At 40.5% G+C, this 22,810-nt stretch overlaps 1 protein-coding gene across 2 annotated transcripts in view; it reads right to left on the bottom strand.

Annotated features, from left to right (window-relative positions):
- The window catches only part of FOXO1 (forkhead box O1), an 83,198-nt gene extending 60,708 nt beyond the window's left edge, over positions 1-22,490 (bottom strand). The window contains exon 1 of one of the 2 annotated variants that reach the window (XM_039839452.1): positions 21,396-22,490. In XM_039839452.1, coding sequence (XP_039695386.1) covers positions 21,396-22,046 — 651 coding nt within the window. In that variant the 5' untranslated portion in view covers positions 22,047-22,490. The remainder of the gene's footprint in view (positions 1-21,395) is intronic. The other variant, XM_039839451.1, reaches the window with a different exon arrangement.
- Between the last annotated feature and the right edge of the window lie 320 nt (positions 22,491-22,810).

Genomic DNA, 22,810 nt, shown 5'->3' with positions numbered 1-22,810 from the left:
CAAACGTGTATTGAATTACAATTAGACCCCAATCGTTAAAAAGGCCCAGCCAATTAAGTAGCAACAAGAAGTTGTAACAATATGTTTTGAACAGCCTATAACTTCATTCACAACTTGTGAATATATAAAGGCCCTCCTTTCACAAACTTGGTTGTGGGCCTTAGCTAAAACCTGGGAGGAAACCACTGGGAGACCAAGTTTCCCTGTGAGGCTTTTGGCTCCAAGCAGCCCTTCTAGTGCACTGGGTTCTCTAAGAGGAAGCTACAGATAGGATTCAGGGTGAGTGCTAGGGGAGTTAGTGTACATCATTCTGAAACCAGAGGACCTAGAAGACAGATGGGAACTGGCAGTTAAGAAGGCTCCGGAAAGAACAAGTAGCTGAGTTTAAGCTTTTCTCATGCTCAGCACTCAAGCCCATCAACATATGGTGTGATAAGAACTTTGTTACATCACATTTAGTATTTTTAACATACTAAATAATGCTCACTGCTTTTTTTAAAAGGGTATCTTCTACCTTCCTACCTCCAAAAACCAAGGAAAGGAGGTTTAAAATGTAATTAGCTAAACCAGTAACCCCAGAGCTGCCAAAATGCTAGGCATTTTGTTCTAAGAATTCAACTACTGTTAAACAGCAAGGGGAACTGAAACCCCAAAAATCTCTGATTATACAGAAAACCTGCGTGTAGTTTAAACACATGCATGCTGGGGGAATCCTTTAAAACAGTCTTAAGCTGTTTTTGTTTTTTGTTCTTGCTAAAGAGCAAAAATTATCTGTCAATACTGGGAAAACCAGGAAAGGCTTGCCATTTAATGATTGTGGTCTGGTAAACAAGAAAAAGGACTAAAAACTATCTATTTCCCTCCCCCTGCCCCTTTAAAGTACTGTGAAAGCTACTGCTTTAGCAACAACACTGCCATTTTCTTTCTTTAAATCTTTTAAATTTCTGAAATGGGAGGAAAGTTGCCTTGAGGTAACACCATTGAGATTCCCTCCTGGCACCACTCTGCTGGAATGTGGTTCAGAATGAGAACAGAAAAGGGCAACACCACACAGGTGTTAACTTCTCATCCCAAAGAAGCTTACTGAGGTACAGGGAAATTTTCTGCCTAACATAAATTATGTTGAGGGGGTGAATAAGTAAAAAAGAATAAGCCATTACGATGAATAAAAAAAAATGAAGAGGATACAAAAAATTATTGCCGATCTTCACTCCAGAGTTCGCAATCCTGTGGGGCTGAAAGAGGCCGGGCTTGGGGTCCTTCAGGAGGTGGGAGTGGCGGCGCTGTACTGGGGAAGGGCTCAAACTTCACAGAATAACAAAGCAGCATAACAAAGCAGACCTAACAACTGGAAGATAAGGTTAGAGCCACTATTTCACAAAATACAAATGTGACCTCACACTATATGTGTGAGGTCAAAATTAACTCAAAAGGATCAAAGACCTAAATGTAAGAACTAATACTAGTAAACTCTTAAAAGAAAACGTAAGTGTAAATCATGACCTTGGATTAGGAAATGGTTTCATGATAACAAAAGCACGTGCAACAAAAGGAAACAATAGGTAGATTGGACTTCATCAAAATTAAAAACTTTTGTATTTCAAAGAATATCACCACCATTTCTACAACCATGTTCATGGCAGCAGTAGTCACAGTAGCCAAAAACTGGAAGCAACTCAAGTCTCCACTGATGGATGAATAAACAAAATGTAGTGTGTGTGTGTGTGTGTGTGTGTGTGTGTGTGTGTGTGTAGCATGCAGCATAAACATCCTTGGAAAACGCAGTGGGGTCAGTTAAACCTCTGCCACTTAGAAGTGTCACAACAAGCTGAATATTCCTGGGCAAGTTCTTCTAACTCTGATAATACTTACCTTAAAAAGTTGCTGTGAGAACGAAACAATATCTACAGTACGCCTAGCACAGTACCTGACACCAAGTATGAGCTGAATAAGTGATAGTAATTATAAACAATGACACTTCTTAAACACTGACTATGTGCCAGACACTGTTCTTTAAGCACTTTACATATATTAACTCATACAATTCTCACGGCAACCTTCAATCATTATTGTCCCAATTTATAGACAAGGAACTGAGGTAGAGATTAAGAATTTAACTCACAAGTGGAAGTCTACATTCAAAAATCAGACAGAGTCCCAACTGGACAGTTAGCAGCACTTCTAATGGCAGAGGCAGTAGGCAGTAGCTATTGATTGGTCCTAGCATACAATCTCACAACAGGTCCAAGTTGGGATTTCACTCTCGACCTGAGTCTTCCTATCTATCAAATTTTAACCAACTCTAAAAGTGCCAGTCTCATATTTTCTGCCTTTTATATACTTTGTTCCATGCTACAGTAATGATTATAGCTACCATTTATAAAACATTTCCTACATGCCAAATACTGCACTACAACATTTCATATTTTAATAAATTCTCACAGCTTATAAGAGTTGCTATCTACATTTTCCAGATGAGAAAAGTACAGCACAGTGAGGTCAATCGCTCAAGTGACAAAGCTGCTAAGGCGGAATTCGACCTACGCAGTGTGACTAGCAAAACCCAAGCTCTTAACCTACTCTAGTATATTGACTTCCTCAGGCACTATTAACTTTATGAGACTATCAAATCTATGGCTCAGATAACCTAAACTACAGAATTTCAGAAAACTTTTATGTTTACCTGTCAATTAACTGTAGATGAGAGTAAAATTTTTGCAGCACCACACATTAGGGACATTTCCGAGTTGCAATAACACAATTTTACCAAGGCCATTACTTAACAGTGATAGGTCTGCTCACTTTTCTTCTTTTTCATTCTTGAAATTTGTTTTTCTGCCAGCATAGTTCGGTAGTAGAGCAGAGTAGAATACCGGGGAGGATTCTCTTCCTTTCTAAATTGTAACATCATGGATTGGTTTAGGTTAGTACAATGGTAACAGTGAACCAGATTATTTAAGGACCGGGTAATTTAAAAGGTTGCTCTAAAAAACCTGCCAGATGAGAACTTCACCATCACCATCATTTACAGAGAAATATTAAAAGCAATGTAAGGAAGACAATATGAAAGAATAAATTAGTTTTTGCGCCATCATCAAGGAAATTGTCACGAGTTACTTTCTAAATGTCTGTTTCATGCCCATTATGCATGAGGAACCACACTCAGGTGTTTCCAGAGACCAGGAAAGAAAAGAATTGTGCCCTCAAGAGCTTGCAATCTGAGGAGAGACAGAAAGTGAGAGACAAAACCAGGAGAAAGCATGACCTTTGTGAGGAATCCAAAGAAAGGCAGAGACCTCATTCATCTGGGAGGAAATCAAGAAAGTTTCATAAAGGAGTTGGGAAAAGAGGTCAAGTGGGAGGACGAAGGAAGCACAGCAGGAATGGGGCGGGACCAATGCCCATGGATAAAACTGTGAGGACTGGACCTGGGCTGGGCATGGGCTGAGCACTTTGCTAACACACACCCCAGGAGCCCAGGGTTTCAGAAGGCAGCAGCTGCCCTAAGAAAACTCATGCCCTCCTGACAATGATGAGAAGAACTGAAGCAAACTCTATATTCATGCTAGGCTGAGGCCAGAGGGCCTAAGAAGGTTCTAGAAGTTTTTTGAAGTCACTTAGTAAAACTTAAAGGGATTTTAATTTTAATTTTTTTCATTTTAAAGAAAAAAATAGAGAGTAACTTTGCATAGAGCAGGGTTTCTCGACCTCAGTAATACTGACATTTGAGGCCAAGTTATTATTTTTTTTTTATTATTTTTTTTTGCTTGGGGGGGAGGGGGCATCTATCTTTGAGCACTGCAAGGATGTTCAGCAGTAATCCTGGTCTTTCCTCTCTAAATACCAGTAGCAATTCCCCAAATTTTGACAACAATTAAAAAATGTTTCAGTGTCAAAAGTCCTACAGAGGGGGGGGGGGGAGACCCCCAGTTGAAAATCACCAGCCTAGTCTTTTATACAAGAAAAATGGAGAAATACTTAGAATATTAATATTTTTCCTTTTCCCCATCTATCTGAAAAAAAATTCTGCAGATAAAACAGATCCAGGACAAGGGAGACAGTTTTGTCTTCTTATGTGGCAACCCCTATCTCTTGGCCCCACAACCATCACAGAAGGATGGTTGTGGGGCCAACCATGGTTTTACAAATGATGAAATCTATACTCAATGTTAACTTGTCCAAACTTCTGCTGAATTCAACAGCTTGAATGCATTTGATGACAATACTCAAGGTTCTAACTACTACTGCCCCAAGGAGCCCTCTTAAGTAAATGAAAAAAGTCCATTACTTCAATAAAATATTGATAACCCTCTACATAATCCTATGCTAAAATGGCACAAATCCTCTCCATTAGCAACAACTTGTTCAGAAAAAAAATCTAACATGCCACCACTTCATACAAGAAACATATGCAAAAGCAGATGATATAATCACACTGTAGGCTGACATGACTTTTTAAGGGCTATATGGGAAGGCAGGGAAAATGAACGAAAGTTGCACGCAGGATCCAAAGTCAAGCAATACCTGCCTCTGAAGCCCAGGCTATCATTGCCTCTAAATCACACTACTCTTTTCAGGCTTTTTTCAAAGCAAAACCAAAGCCTTTCTCTTAGCAAAGGGAATCCTGGGAGTTATATAGGCCAACTGATGGTCTAGCAAGAAAGGCAGCTTTGGCATCCCACAACTCTCACTGATTCCAGGGGGGCAGTCTAGAGCAAGCCGCACGGCCTCCCTTTGCCTCAGTTTCCTATCCATGCAGTGGAGATACTTCCAAATGGTAAATACTGACCAGCACTTCGTAGTTTGGATGATAGCTTAAGAATGTCACCTGATCCCTGTCCCTTAAATGAGGGCTCAGTAGCCTTCTTGAAGCTTAAGCTCACACCAAGAACAAAATCCTTTCTGTCCAAATGGCGTCAGTTATTTGATCTATTTGTCAACTCTTAGAGCATCAACAGGCCATCTCCCTGTGAAAGCAAGCACTTTTTCTCCTTCTAAGCAGTATGTGGAGGGGTGACAGAGCCCAGAGTGAAACAGACTAGAGCCATCCATTTACCTGGTGAGGAAAACATGGGGCAACTCCTTTTTGCCACACTGTGAGCCATAACTAACTAGGTCACTTGGTCAACTTCTCTCAACTGCTCATTAATCATCATCACAAATGTACTCCTCCCTCCTCAGAAGACAACAAAATTTACTAACCCAAAGGCTCACCATCATAATAGTTTTTCATCTTTAAGAGTCTAGTTAACCAGCTGGACGAGCCAGCAAAACTTCTTACTTAGGATTGTAGGTATGTACATTAATTATTTAGATTCTATTAATTAACTGATTATATAGTTGTTGATTTTATTTTACCTTTGTATTTCCAGCTTCAAGTCCTACTTTTTCTCCCAGATTTCAAAGATAATCATCTCTCTGATATATCAAACTAAAGTGGTTAGTAGTCTGAGGTCTACAATAAAAACCCACTGGCATCTTGGTTCCATCACTTACTGTGTGACACTCCACGTAAGATGTGGAGATAGTAATGACAATAACCTTAGATGTCTATGCAATAATAACAACTAATCCAAGTCATCTTCTCCTCTAAAAGATAACAGTATAATCAACACTTACTTGAGTCCAACATTCTCTCAAGGGGGAGGAATGGAAAACCACAAACTTCATTTTCATTTCAAAAACTTTAATGGTTCTAATAAAAGTGTTTGTTGCTTGAAAATGTAAAAAAGTAAAGTAAAATATAAAGAACGAATAAACTACTCATATTTACACAAACCAAATACGGCCCACCACTAACCTTTGGAGATATTTCCTTCCAGGTATTTCACACAATTGGAAACTGAAAGATATTTCATACAACTGGATCAGTTTATATACAATTTTGTATTTTTTTTCACATTGCCAGGTATTTTCCCAAATCATCAGTTCTTCCAAAATATGAGACAAGTGTTCCAGAACACCCTTATCAAGCCTGCTGCAGAATTACCAGGAAAGTTAGAAAAGATAGGTCTAGTTAGGTGTTTTGGCTCTTTCTTTGGTTGTTTTTTATCTTAATGTATTCCATATAATCAAGAAACCCATAAACAAAAAATGAAAGCCTCATACTCTCAACTACTCTGAATTTTAAGTCCAAGTATTCAGCATTAGCTAATGCTAAAATGTATATTACAGCATAATTACACACAGCTCCCTGCTCTGAGCACCTGAACTTGCCCTACAAGTACTTCCCAGTAGCATCATTAACCCCATTTCACAGATGAAGACGCTAGTACAGCAGTGACATGACTTCTCTAAATATGAATTATCAGGTTACCAATCTAGAAACAGAATCCAGGACTACTAATATTTACTGCAAAATTACAGATCTGGGCTATGCTCATGAGGGTATTATAAAAAGCAAATGTTAGAGGGAAGTCTGCTAGTTCTGAAAAGACCCCAATTTCAGTTCTGGAACACCCCAGTGATCTAAGGGCATCCACTTAAAAGTATGAGAGAATATACATTTAACCAAGGATCTCCAGGCATGTTTTGTAGACACTGGCACTGGCTGGCCAATTATCCAAAATTACAAGTGGGGAAACTGAGACAGAAGGAAATTGAAACATACATCCCCAACAATTCATGATTAACACAGACTAGTCTTCCTCTCCCACCTCCGCCTACCCCATGCAAAGCTAAGTAGATAAAGCTTCCATGTGAAATGACAAGGAGAATGGGGACTTTACTGCCTCCAACAGGAAGAAAAAAGTTTCTGGGAGGGGGATGAGATGGGAAGATAAACGAACAACCAATTAGAAGCCAGAGATAGGGTGAGAGCCGAAACCAATGCAACGGGAGAAACACTCATGATGTAAGATCCTCACGAGAGTCCCAAGGGATGTGCCAGCTTACACATTCAGTGTTGGCCTAGGCACTTCCCAAGTGGTTTATAGAAACTCATAGCCCTTAATATGGGAGCTCTCTATTCCATAAAGCCTGGTTTGACTAGTTCAAATCTATGTAATCAATAGATAAAATGTCTATCTATGGGAATTATTCACCTAAAACACAAGGGCAGCATTCTCTCTCATCTCCGTTAAAGTACAAAAACCATACAACTCTTTACTTTTACCTCCTTTTACCAATGTAGAGACATCTCCAATCAATGGTCTCACGCTCTCTAGGGTAGAAATTAAAATTTAAAGCTTTGAAACATGAAGTTAGCCAACATCACCCATCTCAAAATTAATAATTTCTGCATTTCACACAGATAGAGAAGGAAGGCTGTACAATTTGCTAAACTAAACTATGGCTAGAGACAGTTCAAGATTCACCACTGCAGAGCACGAACACACTAATTTTTTAGCTCAATGCAAACAGCTGATGACAATATGCTCCTACAATAATGCTGATCTGGCTATGATTACTCATCTTGTAACTTGGTGTGGTTCTCTCCTCTCCATAAAGTCAAATATAAGTTAACTGCACATCACAAATGGGATTGATTTGGGAGTACAAATTCAATGGAAATTTACATCTATATATCCAGACTACCTGATACTGGAAAAGCTATTTCCTTCCCTTCCCTGCCTATATACCAATATATAAACTGAAGTTAGTAAAAATATCTTTCAAGACAGATACTTACAGATTTTTAGCTTACAAGCTAAACCTAGAATACACAGCAGCATGGTGCCCCTAGACAAGGCCACCACCAATCCGCTGCGTACTTCACTGGCTATTCCCAACCCCCATCTACAGCAGAATACTTGGTCTGGGGTTCTGAGTTTTGACAATGTATAGAAATCTAAGTCTTCTGAAGGGCTCATTAAGGAGTTAGGACTGGTGATCTTGGAAAAGAATAATAATAGGAACTGGTTTCATGTACCTGAAGGGGAAATAAATTAAGCTAATTCCATGTAGCTCCCAGAACCAGAAGCAAGTTTGGAGTGTGGGAGGGAAGGAATTACAGGTGAACACACAGGCTCAAAATGGAAATAAAATTTAGTGGGGGTAGCAGATTCTCAAAACCTCCAAATGGCCATGCAGAGGCTCCTGTATCAACTGGTAGTTTTAAAATTTGATCAAACTAAGACTTCACAATTCCTCATACCTTCTGTTACACAAAATTAATAAACAGCCCTTGGGCCAAAACCCAGGAACTAGGAAATAAAGGGGAACTGCCAACTCTTTTAAGATAACTCCCATAGATAACTTGTCAGACAGTAAATCTTCTACTTATAAATACTTCTGAATGGGATTAGATCTATTAGTAATTCAGTGACCATTCCCAATGGCAGCAGTAAATACAACAGGGCTGTTGTGATGAAGCAGAACATATCAGTAACCAGCAATGACCTTTAAAAGGAACTTTTCACCTAATTTACATTAATAGGTAGGAGAAATTTATTCAAATCAAACATTTTAAATGAGGGGGCTGAAAATGAGAAGGAAAAAACAAAGGAGGAGATGAAAAATTAGGGGGGAACACAAGAGATGATCAAAAATAAGTGCCCTTTTAATATGAGCCGTTTAGATGCGTATCCTCAAAAGCTAAGAAGGCTACATGTGGCATTCTTCATTTAGTGGATAATAGAGAACAGAACAGAGACTACAATCTACATTTTTAACTAATCTAACCTGGGTATTAGCCTTAGATGAGAAATGTGAAAACTAATGAACAAAAACCAAATCTATTAATGTATTATGGGATAGGGCATGATTTTCTGTTTAAAGCAGTTAAAAAAGTTGACTTTTGTGACTTATAAAAAGGAAATATTGTAAAACTCTGGCTTAACGATGTCTATGTTCATCAAATTTTAGATATTTGAATTTCATGACAATTCAAAGGGGATAATTTTTGATAGTGGTTCTGATTACATTCAGGAAACAGAATCACCCTTGTAAACATTTGGTCAGTAGCAGCAAAACTCTCCCCTTCCTCATGGGAGAATTATAAATGTCCCTTTTGCAGCTTTCTCTGTTGCTGATGGCATACTTAGGACTGGTAAAGGTATCACGAAAAGACAGGACAGGTAGTTTAGTTCTTTCTATATGTACTTAAACACAGAACAGTTCAAAGACCCTAAAATGTCAAGTGGGTCAAAAACTATGTCCAAATCAAAGAAAATAAAACTAAACACTATAGCTTTTTCTTAGTATTGACTCCTATAAAAGGCATGTCAATTAAACCACACCCAGAAAAAATAATTAATACCCTCTTCATGAATTCCAATTTTACTTTTTTCCTGTCTTCCTCCACCTCTGGTTAAAACAGTCAAATGTATATTCCTCACACTATCACAGGAAACGAAGAACGGAATTCCTTTTAAATTGAAGGATATCAAATTCCCAGGCATACCCAAACAGAATGTCAAGGGTCATGCCCCATATTTGGCCAAACAGAAAAACTATTAATATATTTGTAGTCAGACTGAGTAACTATAAATCCAAAAGCTACAACCTCATGAAAAGATGGATGAGGAATTAAATTCAAAAATTTTTAAGCCTACACAGATATGCTTGCTGCCCGAGTGACATTCAAGTTCATTTGCACAATAAATGTGGTCTAACAAGTCATTATGGTCTTATCAGTGAGATCATGATGTGATGTGCCCTGTGAAGGTCCTTCAGGAAGGTGGCTGGCTACTAATCTGTTTCAGGACAGAGTAACAAGATAGCAGCCTGAGGGAGCAAGGACACCTCACCAAGAGTGGTGAGCTTTTGTGCAAAAGGTAGGTCATGCAGGGACTTGAAAGTATGTATGCTTAATAAAATTCAACGTCATTTTTTTAAGTGAGTCGCTAAAATAGTCTCAGCAGGCCACCCAGAAACAAGCTTAATAAGGCGTAAAACTAAAGGTAGTTAGGGAAACTACCATTTCAAATCCCAGGGCTGTATTCACAGTTAAGGATCACAAAAAATTTAGTCATGAAAGGAATGTCAGATGTATTAATTACCTTAGAATCTGAAATGTTTTGTTTTCATTTTAACCTTCTAATTTCATTACTTCTTCCTTACAGTCCTCTTTAAAAGTTATTTGAAACTCAAATGGGGGTGGGGAGTGTAAATGAGGCTTAATTGGAGGCTCTGGGTTGTCAATCGCAGTAGAATAGATCTCAGCTCATGACTTCCATGACCGAATGTGTTTTCCTTTTTCTCTTCCTGCCTTTTATATAAACACAGGTGGAAGTCAAGGTTAGTCTAAGAGCCACCGCCATTGACAGCTTGTCTTTGGTTAAAATGTCTCCACAATTTCATCACAAAAGAAATTAAGTCGGGCCTTTCTGTGAATACATTCAACATCTGATATAACCCAAGATTACTTACACTGTTCAATGGTATCACATGGCACAATAATCATTTTTAAATTTTTTCTTAGAGATATAATTTATAAGACATGCAATCATATAGTAATGAATTCTGAAACTGACTTCAAACAAGCACCACCCCATAGTGTGTGGAGAAAAAACACTCAGCATAAATATGGAAGACATATGTGTATCAATGCAATATTCTCTCCATTTAATTCTTTATCTGACTCATTCTTCACCTTTAGCTTAAAATAAAGTAATCACACTAAGGAATGAAATGGTACAACTTTAATATTCAAACTACGTCTTAAATGGCTTGAAATTCAGCTAAACTATTAATAGCTTCTTCAAGAATATTTACTTCTGAGTTAGGTACCACAATGAGAACTACAGATCAGGAATAAGGGCAGTCTGAAAGGGTGGTGACAGATAGTGAGGGACTAGTCCTGAAACACTGAAATGCGTGCAGGGTAATTCTTGAAGGTTATGACAAACGTGCTTCAAAATTTTTAATAATCCAAATTCTGCTTTCCTTTTATTTTCTTTAGTATGTTCTCAGTAATTATCAAAGATAATAAAATGTCATTTCAAGAAATATAAAGCACCTTAAACATCCCAGGAATACCGGACTATGTTACAGGACTACTACAGAGCAGTGTGGTATCCACTGCAGGACCAAAAAAAGAATGTAAATAGCATCGAAACAGTATCCATTGCAGGACCAAAAAAAGAATGTAAATAGCATCGAAACACACCTAATTACAATAAATTTCCTTAACATTAAGTTTTTAATTATCCCAAATACTTCAGAACAAAAATAGCATTAAAAATAATTTTGGTGGCCTCTTCTAAAATGTAAAGCCATCAAATACTGTTTAAAATCAGTGTCAATATCAGAATCTCAAAGCCTGCATGTTAATACAAATATGCAATACATACTTTATATACACAAATAGAAATGAATTCTAAAGGGTTCAAGAAACCACCGTGGGCACACAGGTAACAAGAGAATAAGAGTATAGGAATTTTTCACATTCAGTATATGCAAATGTCGCAGTGAACACACAATGCAATATGTATATACGCCTTACTGCTAAATAGTACACCTGAAATGTACTGGATTGTTAACCAATGTCACCAAAATAAAAAAATAAATTAAAATTAAAAAACAAAAAGAAGTATGCAAATGTAATAATGGGCCACTAAAAAAAGTTGAATTATCAAAGACTGAAGGAGAAAAACCAATTCAGTCAAACAGATTACATAAAACTCTCAGTAAAATGGTCTAATGGAAGCTTTCACATTCACTGTATGCAAATTTCATGTTGGCATGCCTATCTACCGACCCAGAGAAAAGGTTTAAAAGTTTAGAGAAATGCACCCAGCTGGTACTGAGGACACAAACAACCTCAGTTGATAGTTACAAGTTCTGCAAGTTCCATTCTGCTACCTCCCCCTCCCTCCTGACCCCTTCAGAGCTGGCCCTGCAGAAAGGGAGGTCCCCTGCTGCAGACAGGTGATGTAATAATACTCGCCTTAAGGTAGCTGGGTTTCTGGGCTCTTCAAATCATACTGTGATGGCTGAAACCTGACACTGAACACTCATTGATATGACAAATTGATGATTCTACAAATTAAGCATCACAGGGTAAAGGAGCTACATCATCTGATACAAAACTGTGGTGACTGAATGTACCTATCTTGATACATTTAACTTGATGCAACCTTACACTTAAGGTTTTATGAGAATAGCTGAAAAAAAATTCTTTCATGTCAAAATGGTACAATAAAATCCACATCTGGCCGTCACTACCTCAAGAATCTACCAAAATAAGTTTCTAGCTAAACCATATTCAAATCATTTTGTTTGACCATGCTTCCAAGCAATCAAACAAGCCTGAGGCATTTGATATTTACTAGCATAGACCATTCCCAAATATTTGTGATTATTTTGTTTACAAGCTTTGACGGACATACAATATTTACAAGTGTAGGAATTATGTAATCCAGTTATAATTTATCTCTTCAAATTGGATTTGAAATCCAAATGCATTTCTTTTCAGATGCAAAATGAAGGGTCAGCCTAACAATCTTCCCCCTCACCACTACTGCAAAGATAGAGACCCTCCCATTTTGTCTGCAGGAATTTTTCTTGGACAAGATGGGTCATCCCTCAAGGCACCTCACTTGGGCTTCTGGGCCATGGTATTGGAGGAGGAAAAAAACTTATTTTCCAGATTTTAAAAGGAAAACTGTTATGAAGGGGGTGGGGATTGAGGGGCAAAGCTAATCACCTCCAGGACTCAGAGATAACTATTGGAGACACCAAACTACTGACAAGATCTTCATTATCTTCCCACATAATCCAAACTGGTTCTCCTCCTTCCTCCTTCATTAGGCTTCTCCTGGCTAGAGTCCAAATAAGACTTGGAGGGTTCATCATGCTCTCTGAGACTTTTCTACTTCAGTTACAAAATGCAATCACTGAGGTTCCCTCCCCTTTCCTGATGCCAGGTTCGTTTAGCTACTTTGAAATGTTTTAAGTCAGCAAACCTAATGGAGGCCCCTCACCAGCAGTGCAAAGGCAGCTCTGTAAAAATTCCAGGATCATTGTTGTAAACAGAAAAACATTTTTTCTCAACTCTGATGCTTATCAAATCTAATATAATAAAAGTAGTGATTGAGAAATCCATGACCCATTTTCCAGACTTGTGAGGAATGGCAATTGAGAAAAATCTGTTTATCCAAGAAATGTATTTAATCAAATAAAAGAAAACAAGAGGAAACAGGCCATCCCCTCTTTCCTCTTTCTTTAATCAGATGAGTTGGGCAACATCTTCATAGCTGATAAGATTATAGGGTTTAGTATTAAGATCAGTTCTGTAAGGTAACCTACAACAAAGTAGACACTGTAAGACAAATGTCATGGGGGGGAGGGGTGGAATTAATCATAGCAGGAAAAAAATTTCTTTTCAAAGTCTCAAAGATCCAGAGAGATGCTGAAACCAAGTCACACTCAAAAAGGTGGCAGCCTTGGGATTTCCATGTATGAGGCAGGGTATGTAAAAGAAACAGGGCTTGCTGGCAGTAACAGCACATCCCAGGTCACAGATGCCGCAGTACAGACCAATGAGCCACAGGCTTTTAGAGGTGGCATTCTCTTCTGTGAAGACAGATGTGCCATCTACTGTCCCTAAGAAAGAACTCGTGACTTGGTGTCAGTAGAGACAGGCTACCTTGGTAGAAATAACCTGTCTTCCCACAGAGGTATAAATTGACTTGCCTCTCCTCCCAAAAGGAGATAAGATCCTGCACTTCTCCCCTTCAGTATTAGAATGAAGATGAGACACAAGCTAAAAGGATGAAAATGCTTTACATCTCTCTCTACTTTTGAAATGAAAGAGCAAAGATGAGCTGTAATTTTGAATTTTGTTCATTCTACAAACATTAATAGAAAGAAAAAATTAAATTGACCAATTCCATATTGTTTCCTGGCTGGTTTGAGTAGTTTACCCTGACATCATTGGCAATCACACAAGTGTGCTTTGAAAGCTATTTTGTCCATGTGGAAGATAACTTACACATTTAATAAAACTTCACAGTAGTGAGCTACTCAATCTACTTTTGTTTCACTATCCGCAGTGTATCTTTTAAATAAAATGCAGTCTGCTGCTATAGATATAAACATATTATTACTAAAATAGCTTTTTTTTCTTCAACAGTTGTTATTTCTAAAACGGCTAGTAAGTTTAATAAATCTTTTTTTTCTTCAACAGTTGTTATTTCTAAAACGGCTAGTAAGTTTATTAAACCTTTTGATATGCCGCAACAGTTTTTGTTGCATAAACCTTTTAGTTCACTGTAAGCTAATCAGACTCATTCCAAATATTCTGAATACGCTCAGTTATGTATGTCTGCTTGGAATCAATTTTGGGTTAAGGCTATCTAAATTTAATCTCCTCAGGATCCATTGAAGCATCTCATTATAACCTTCTTTATTACTGTACTTGGGTTAGTGGATAAAGATTCATTACAATGGAAAAGCTATCAAGAATATCTAATATTTAGTTAATGCAGTATTAAAACTGATATTTAAATTTTAAAGCATCTTTTTAAACCAACATAACTTTCTGTAACAAATGCCCTAAGTATATTTTGAGGTTGCTAACTTCAACCTCAGAATTTCTCATTTTTCAAAGTAAGAAGAATTATGTTCAATCGTGATCTTTCTTTGAATCACTGCTTCCATGACATTGGGTATGAAAGTTAATTTTAAAGAAAAGACCAATCAGAAAGCTAAATATTTTGTAAATGCCTACTATTCATATTAAGTCAATTATGTAATTTATTACATGCATTATAAAATTCTATGTCAGTTTTAAATCAAATGCAGTACATTATTGGCTTTAAACTGTATCCCATGGGTCTCTATATTTACACATCAGCATGTTTCTAAGAAGCTGCACTTAAAAATACTAAAAGTATAATCTTATTTTCATAAGTTCTTATAAAAACAAAGACAATTTCATAAAAAAAATTTGGTCTTATAACACAATATTACTTTCATAATAAAGTCCAAGTTCAGTCTGACAAGGCTCTCCTACCTATACTTTTTTCAAGTTTTGTTATTTCATATACCCATCACTCAGAGAAACTGACATTTCCCCTATTTTCATGCCCTTAGAAATGCCAGTCCATCATTCCAAAATAAATTTTAAAAATAAGATGGATTGATGGATTAAAAAATGGATATATAAAGCAAGTATAACAAAATGGTAGTAGTAAAACTAGGTGGTAGGTATACGGGTGTTCCATGTAGAACCCTTGCAGCTTTGCTGAACATATAAAATTTTTTATAAGGGGGGAGGGCAAATGGGGTAAAAGGAGTCATATATGTGGTGACAGAAAGAACTCTAACTGGACGGTGAACATAAATATGACTTACTGTCGAACTGTATACTTGAAACTTACTGGATTTCATTAACCAATGTCACCATAATATATATATATATAAACAAGCAAATAAATATGGAAATTACTGCTTAAACATAAAAAAAAAATTTGGAATGAAATCTTAGGAGAATAACATCCCATTTTCAAGACCCACCTCAATGGCCAACATTGAACTCCATTTTTCTCAAAAGCTCTTACCGTGTATCATAGTTCTTTATATGTCACATCTAACCTCCCTACAGGATCCAAATCTGAATCATTTTTCTATCATTCAAATGCATTTATTTAGTACATCTTACACAAAAATCATTCAACAAATGGGAAAAAAAAAACACTGACCATCTCTTAAAAATAACAACCACTGTTCTTTGGTTATACTATTACTAAAATTATTCTCACATAAGATAGACTGTGATCATGTTGAACACATAGGAAGCTGAAATATAAAAGGCCTATGTTTCAAGAAAAATTTTCCCCCAACCATATATTTACAATATAACTGAACCACTAAAACATGCAGACATTAAAGTTAAATTATAATACATAGCAGCATGAATTAAGCTATTACCAGGCATTCACTCAAGAAAAGGCAAAAATGCCTCCAGGCACAAGCCAAGAATGGAAATTAGTGAACTAACTTGAGTCTCTAAGACTAAGCAAAATCTGTGTAGACGCACAAGATGATCCAAGTCCTTGGGGACAGGATGGTCTAGGCCTAAAATAAAAGCTAACCTAGGAGAAGAGTTAGACTGAGAAGTGAAAGTCTCAAGAAACTCTGATAAAGAGTTAACAGACTTGGGGACACTGAACACCATAAGAAGAGTCCTGAATAAGACATCCAGGTTTAGAAACAAGGAAAGGGCTAAGTAGGCTATTAACTACATCAAGGAACTCAAGACAGGAACCTCATCTGAGAGGAAAAGGAAGTACAGCATGCTTTGAGTTTGGACATGTTGAATTTGAGTTGAAAGTGGGACATTTACAGACTATAGGTAACTGGAGACAGGACAATAGAGGGGTGAGTCATCTAGAAAAGAATCAGAGAAAAAGTCCACTACTGATCCCAAGGTACGCTCATGATTGAGCACAGAAGGAAAAATAACGAGTGAACTGACTGGAGAAGTCAGAATGGGAGGGAGGATCAGGGTAGTAAAATGTAAGAGTCCAAGATAAGAAAATATTGCTACAGAGGGGGTGTGTCAAGGACAAATGGAAAGGGGAAGACTAAGATACTCCTCACCTCCAGCCTTAGTGATTTGCTGACCATAAAGAGTGCAGTTTGGGCAATCATCAAAACTCAGATTTGGGGACCACAGCAGCCCTGTTTCACTGTATTTTTTTGCTGTAATGATTATGGCCTTAAATAAAGGATATGTGTTGGGTTTATGTCCTTAAGTAATTCATTAAGGTGAAAACTCACTAATAAACTACAAAGATGCTGCAGATTTAGCATTATAATTTTATCTGGCTTAACATCAAAACTACTTCTTTTTTCTTTAGTTTATATCAAAGCTATATGAGGATGGATGAAAAAGAAACTTAAAAAAGGAAGCCAAAAAAATTAAATTAAATTAAAAAAATAAAAAAGGAAGCCGGCTCAAATGCCTTCCATGTGGCAAGGAAAACTCAACTCAGCTTTTAGAGTGCTTAATCCACAGGTTGATAAAATATAGGAAGGCTGAGCAAAATAAACTGGAATGCCAGTGGAAAAAAAAGTGTATTTTTAAAAGGTTGAACCACATGAAATTACCAATGTACAAAAATGTATTAACATGTTTCATATATTCCTTAGAAGATGACAAATAACAAGGAGTATTCTTTGCAAAGAATTTCTGTGCCACTAACTTGAGTTTTGTTAGTCCTTGTCAGGAATTAGCAAAAAGGAGAATTCTTCCACACTTTAGTACACCTGTATATAGCATAACCATTGGACTGCAAACCTGCATCCCTTAGACACCAAAATAAACATTTTCAAGTTCACGTGGTCCTCTATTTCACAACTGAGAACAACCACACCAACTTCAGACTTTTGTATGCATTGAAAAAAGGTGGTTATCTGACCCAATGGAGATCCCAAAGGGTTGAGTCAAGTCTCTGCAAGTTGTTCCTATGAAGGCCAAAGCAAATCTTGAACTGCAGAGAAGCAACTGAATCCACTCTGTGCTCACTGATAATCCACACAACTGCAAACTCCTTTGCTCTCTCCAATCACCATAGGGTTTATACTGCCTTCCAAGAGGATTCCTGGAAGCCCCAAAGTTACAGCCCACATAGAACAAAAAATATTAAAAAATGGCCGAGTAAATTCCCATGATGCCAGGGTACTGGGTAGTTTCCAAGGGCAGAGTGTTCCAGAAAAATACAAACAGTTCAGGCTTCCCAAAGAAATTCCAGGCAAATACAGACAGCTGCTCTCTTAGAAAGTCACACAGTTACAGCTTAGGATCTTGGATGAAGAGGTTAGAGCACAAGGACAGGTGAACCACTTCCAGCCTATTAGGGATTCTAACGAACCACTGAGTATTCCTAACCCTCATCCTCATTTCAAACGTCCGCTGGGATTCCCTGTGCAGCATATGATATCAACCAATTCTTGTGTCCACTGCCAACGTACTAGACTTTCAATAATTTTGGGAAGGTCTCCACAAACTTTAACCTTTAAGTTTACATGAGAATTTTGAAACTTTTCTAATTTTCAAGAGTTTGCCACTTATTTTAAAAAGCTGAGTATCATTCAAAAATAGAAGCCACCTTCTCAACGCATCTTTCCAAGAATGTACCACAAAAACATAGGTAAAACAAAATTAAACTTATGAGTCTCAATCAAGATATTCATCTTTGACATCTACTTTAGAATTTCTGAACAAAATATCTCATCATAACACATGTTCGCATCAGTTCCACACCATTTTCAGCCTTGTGAAGTCAGGCTCACCGGTATTCTTTTAGTCAAATGTGACTCTGCAGCAAGAAAGCAGCCATCTTCCTGCCATGGAATCACTGTAGCTAAATTACTCACCTACAGATTAAAAACCCAAATTACAAAACAGATATGAATTTTAAAATGCAAGAAAATGCACTCTCAGTTCACAGACCAAATTAAAGAAACTTCATTTCAAAACAAAGAATATCTGAGCTATCACACAGTAAAACAATTAAAATTTTTCTTTAACATACGGAACCTCAGTGCTGAAGCATTCTTTTTAACCTAAATTAAGTGTTCCAAATAATATCGAAATAAAAAACAAGAGTCAACTCAAAACTGCCATTTAAAAAAAAAAAAATCAGAGATCACAAATACTACTTCCCAAGCTCTAGAAAGCTTTGTGTGTGGGGGGTGGGGTGAGTAGGACTGGTCATGGAAATGAAGTTTCACTATTTATAAATACTGCACATGGTTTAAAAGATCCCGGGTTTTCCAAAAGTCTTAGCTTCCACTTTGTGTATAATCTTATGACAGTTCTGGCCAAAACTAAAATGAGTGTTAAGTAGATTTAAGGTACCATCCCCACAAACGCAAAATGCACGTCCGGAAAATATAACCAGCATTTAAGGAATTAGACATTTTGAGCTCTTTAACAGCTTTTCAATTATTTTGTCCTATGTAAATCCCTTTCTAAGTCTCAGGCAGGCCCCAGGAAGTAAAGCAAAAGAAACTATACTTAAAGATTTAGTCTAATTCCCAGTAGTAAATAACAGGAAATACTTAGTTCCAAAGCAGCCTCTCCTTAGTCCTAAAACAGTTAAGTTTTAGTTATTTGCCTTTTAGAACTGAATATTTTTTTAAACTAAAAGTCATAGTAAAATTTCTCCCTTTACAACAGATCTAAGAGTGAAACTTGGTTTTAACAAGTAACTCATTTTTATGAAAACTCTAACCAGAAGACTAGTTATGAGTTAGAACATTTCGCCTTGTTTCTTTTCTTCTTAAAATACCCTTTTACTCAAAGTGAAAATGCACTTGCTGTAATCTGACTTGCACCAACTGACTCTGATTACACCTGAAACATTTACTCACTTGAGAATGGCAGCCTGCTTCCTCCCAAAGCCCCATTAGGTTTCTACTGGGAACTGCCTCTGAGCCTCCAAGTACGGACATAATCCTTACTGACACTTAATAGATCTGCTAGCTCTGGTAAGTAAATTTTAAAAAATAATATTATAATTCCATTTGGGAAAAAATAAGAAAAAGAACTTAATAAAAATGGTTGGGGGGATAATTTGGTCTCAGATAATTTAGTGCTTTCTAAAAAGCACTAAATCTTCAAAGGTTAAGTTATATTCCTAGTTTAAGAATACCCTGATTTAAGACCATTTGAGGCAAAACTAAAAATAATCCCAAAACTTTGCCTTTCTCTATCTTTAAAGAAAGGCACTCCAGCAATCTTAAATAGGTTGTATCCATTTCCAAGGACATAAAAGAATGGTGTAAGTACTTAAACTCAAATGTTAAGTAAAATAGGATTTGGCAGACAATCCCAACTTACCTTTTTAAAAAACACTTGGTAAAACTGCACATATGCCTAATAATGAGGTTATAAGTAATAACTACTCTAAAACACACTTTGGAAAAAATAAAATCCTGGCTCCTTCTCCAGGAACTTCAATTCAATAAGATGTGAATAAGTTAACCTTTTTGACACATAATAACCACAGGGATGACACTGTATGTAAAACCACCATGGTGTAACAACTGCGCAGCAAAGACTATGCTATACATACAGGCTATGATTATCTTTATTAGGTCGTACAATCAGAATGAGGGGTGAGGAAGGAGCTTGGCTCAACCAGAGAATATTAGCATGGATTCTTCCACCTGTGACAGTGAGACATTGTCAGTTTCAGGAGGCCAAAAGGCAGATGGATCCCCGGCAAGCCTCCCCATTGTCTTGAGGGCCCCGGGGCCTTCACCGGGTAGGGATTTGAATGCCCCCACCATGAGTCTCTCTGGGTCTCTCTCAAAGTCAAAAAGGACCAGAAGCACCTCTTCTGCAGTCCTGAACCAAGGAGGTCCCTGCCAGTTCCCCTTGATGCACACCTCCACTCCGACACCCCCAAAACACTTGTCTCAAAGCCCCCAGCTTTAGACCTCGAATCTGTACACCTCCTTTTTCGGTAACCCTGAGATGGCAAAGCGAGAAAGAAGATACACATATTCCAAACCCCGGTCACCCAGGAGAGCCTCTCCAAGCCTAATTAAAGACCTTGGACCACGGGGGCACTTTGGGGGCACTTCCATGCTTAGAGAAGTGCCAGCCGCGCTACGAAGCGGCGGGGCCATATGCTGCGCGTGGCCAGGACGTGCTGGCCCTTTAAAGACGCTCGCTTCCTGCACCCTCGGCCCCTCCCTCACCGCGCCAGCTCCCGCCTCCGCCCCGCCGAGGGTCACACTTGAACTTTAACTCGCCCCGCACCGCCAGGCGCCGCGGCTCCGCTGGCGGTGGCCACCACTGTGCACGTGTTGGATGCGCTACCGCGCGCCCAGTCAATCCCCTGCACTCGAGACCACTTCGGATAAAATCAAAACGCACACGGGCCTCCAAAAGTCTCGGCCAACCCCCACGGTTTGGCTCGCGCCCTGCCTGTCCCCTCCACCTGCAGATCCGTCTCCAGCTAGCAGGGCTCGGATGCCCCTGGCCGCGCCCACCCTGGCCAAGCGCAGCGGAAACGGCTACCCCGCGCGGCCCAAGGATGCGGGGACGCGCGCCGCGGGGGGCGGAAAGGAGCCGCCCTCTCTCCCAAAGTCCTTCAGGGAAAAGAGCAGCAGCAAGTGTCTGCTTGGGCCGTGGAGGGGCAGTTCCCAGTGAATCTCCTCCTTTCACTGGCGAAATTTTTTGTCCGCTTTAATGTCCACTTCTTGGCGAACTTTTTTCACTCCCTTAGTTTCCAAACGAGCCTGTTCCCCGTCCCACTCCTACTCTCTTGAGCGCGCGCACTTATTCCCGTCCCCCAACCGCTTCCAGACAAGCCCACCACCCATATCTGCCACTTCTCTCCTGCTCCCTGCACGCGCTGCTCGCGTGCCCCGCACTTTCAGGACAAGGAAACTTGCACTGCCGCCCCAACTACCCCAGTGCGACCTCAGGGTCAGGTAGAAGTCCCCGCGCCCCAATTCCTGGTCCGGCCGTGCGCCCCGAGGCCACTCACCTTCCAGCCGGCCGAGCTGTTGCTATCGCCTTTATCCTTGAAGTAGGGCACGCTCTTGACCATCCACTCGTAGATCTGCGACAGCGTGAGCCGCTTCTCAGCCGAACTCTCGATGGCTTTGGTGATGAGGTCGGCGTAGGACAGGTTGCCCCACGCGTTGCGACGGGATGAACTGCTCTTGCGCGGCTGCCCTGCGAGCGGCCCCGCGGCCGCTGGGGGCACGGGTGGGTGCTGCGACAGCGACCCGGGCGGCGGGGGCTGCGGTGGCGCCGGGTGCAGGCAGCCTGACTCTGGGCCCTGGAAGTCACTGCACAGCCCCCCGGTAGCGGCAGCTGCCGCCGCCGCGGCCGCCGCCACCGCGGCCGCCGCTGCGGCCGCCGCCACAGAGCCGGGCGCCTGCTGGAAGTCCCCGCTCTCCTCCAGCAGGCTCAGGTTGCTCATGAAGTCAGCGTTGACAGCGGCCGCCGAGGTCGAAGGCAGGCCCGCGGCGGCGTCGGGATTCGCCGCCCCGCTGCCCGACGGCGCCGGGCTGGAGGTGGCCGAATTGGACTGGCTAAACTCCGGCCTGGGCAGCGGCCAGGTGCATGACCGCGGCCGTGGCAGCGGCTCGAAGTCCGGGTCGATCTCCACCACCTGGGGCGCTTCGGCCATGGTGACCCCCGCCCCTCCCCCAGCCGCGGGAGAGCCAAGAAAGGGTAGATCGCAGCACCGGGGGCCAAGGGGGACGGGGCGCGAAGAGCCGGTCCGAGACTCGGGAGGGGGATCGGCGAGGTCGCTGCTGCCAGCAGACGGAAACCAGGAGTAAGGCGCGACGGAGTGGAAGCGCGAGCCCAGAACTTAACTTCACGAGTCCATCAACATCTAGGTTCCTCCGGGTCCACTGCACCGACGGGACGGCAGGCCAGGGTCGCCCGGCCAGGACGGCGCCGGCGCCGCGCTCCTGCTGACAGGGCCCGCGGACCGGAGGACGGACGGACGCCGCGAGCCCCTCGCTCTCACGGGCGGCGCGGCCGCGGCGCTGCTGCCTGTTGAATGTGGCGGCGGCGGCGGCGGCGGAGGCTGCAGCTACTACGCGGCCTCCGGACTTACGGGATCTGCCGCCACCCCCCGCCCGCTGCGGCGCGCGCGCCGGCCCGCCCCTGACTGACAGTCCGCATGGCCAATGAGCGTGCGGCACCGCCGCCCAGGCAGCCAGTGGACGCCGGCCTGGGCGGGGACCCATTTTCCACGGGGAGGTGGCAGTGGGTTGGTGGGGGTAGTGGGTGTTTTTCTCTTTCACACGCTCTCTTTTTATTTTCATTTTGGAGCTGTTATTATTTTCTGGTAATTCTCGATGTTTTTGTGAGTCTCTCGCCTTTTCAGTGTTTGATTGCTAGGAGGCAAACCAGCGTGGAGGCGGCGGCGACACTTTGTTT

The sequence above is a fragment of the Pteropus medius genome, unplaced genomic scaffold (assembly GCF_902729225.1).
Source record: "Pteropus medius unplaced genomic scaffold, Ma_sr-lr_union100, whole genome shotgun sequence".
NCBI classification, from domain to species: Eukaryota; Metazoa; Chordata; class Mammalia; order Chiroptera; family Pteropodidae; genus Pteropus; species Pteropus medius.
This window is presented reverse-complemented; position numbering and strand designations above follow the sequence as displayed.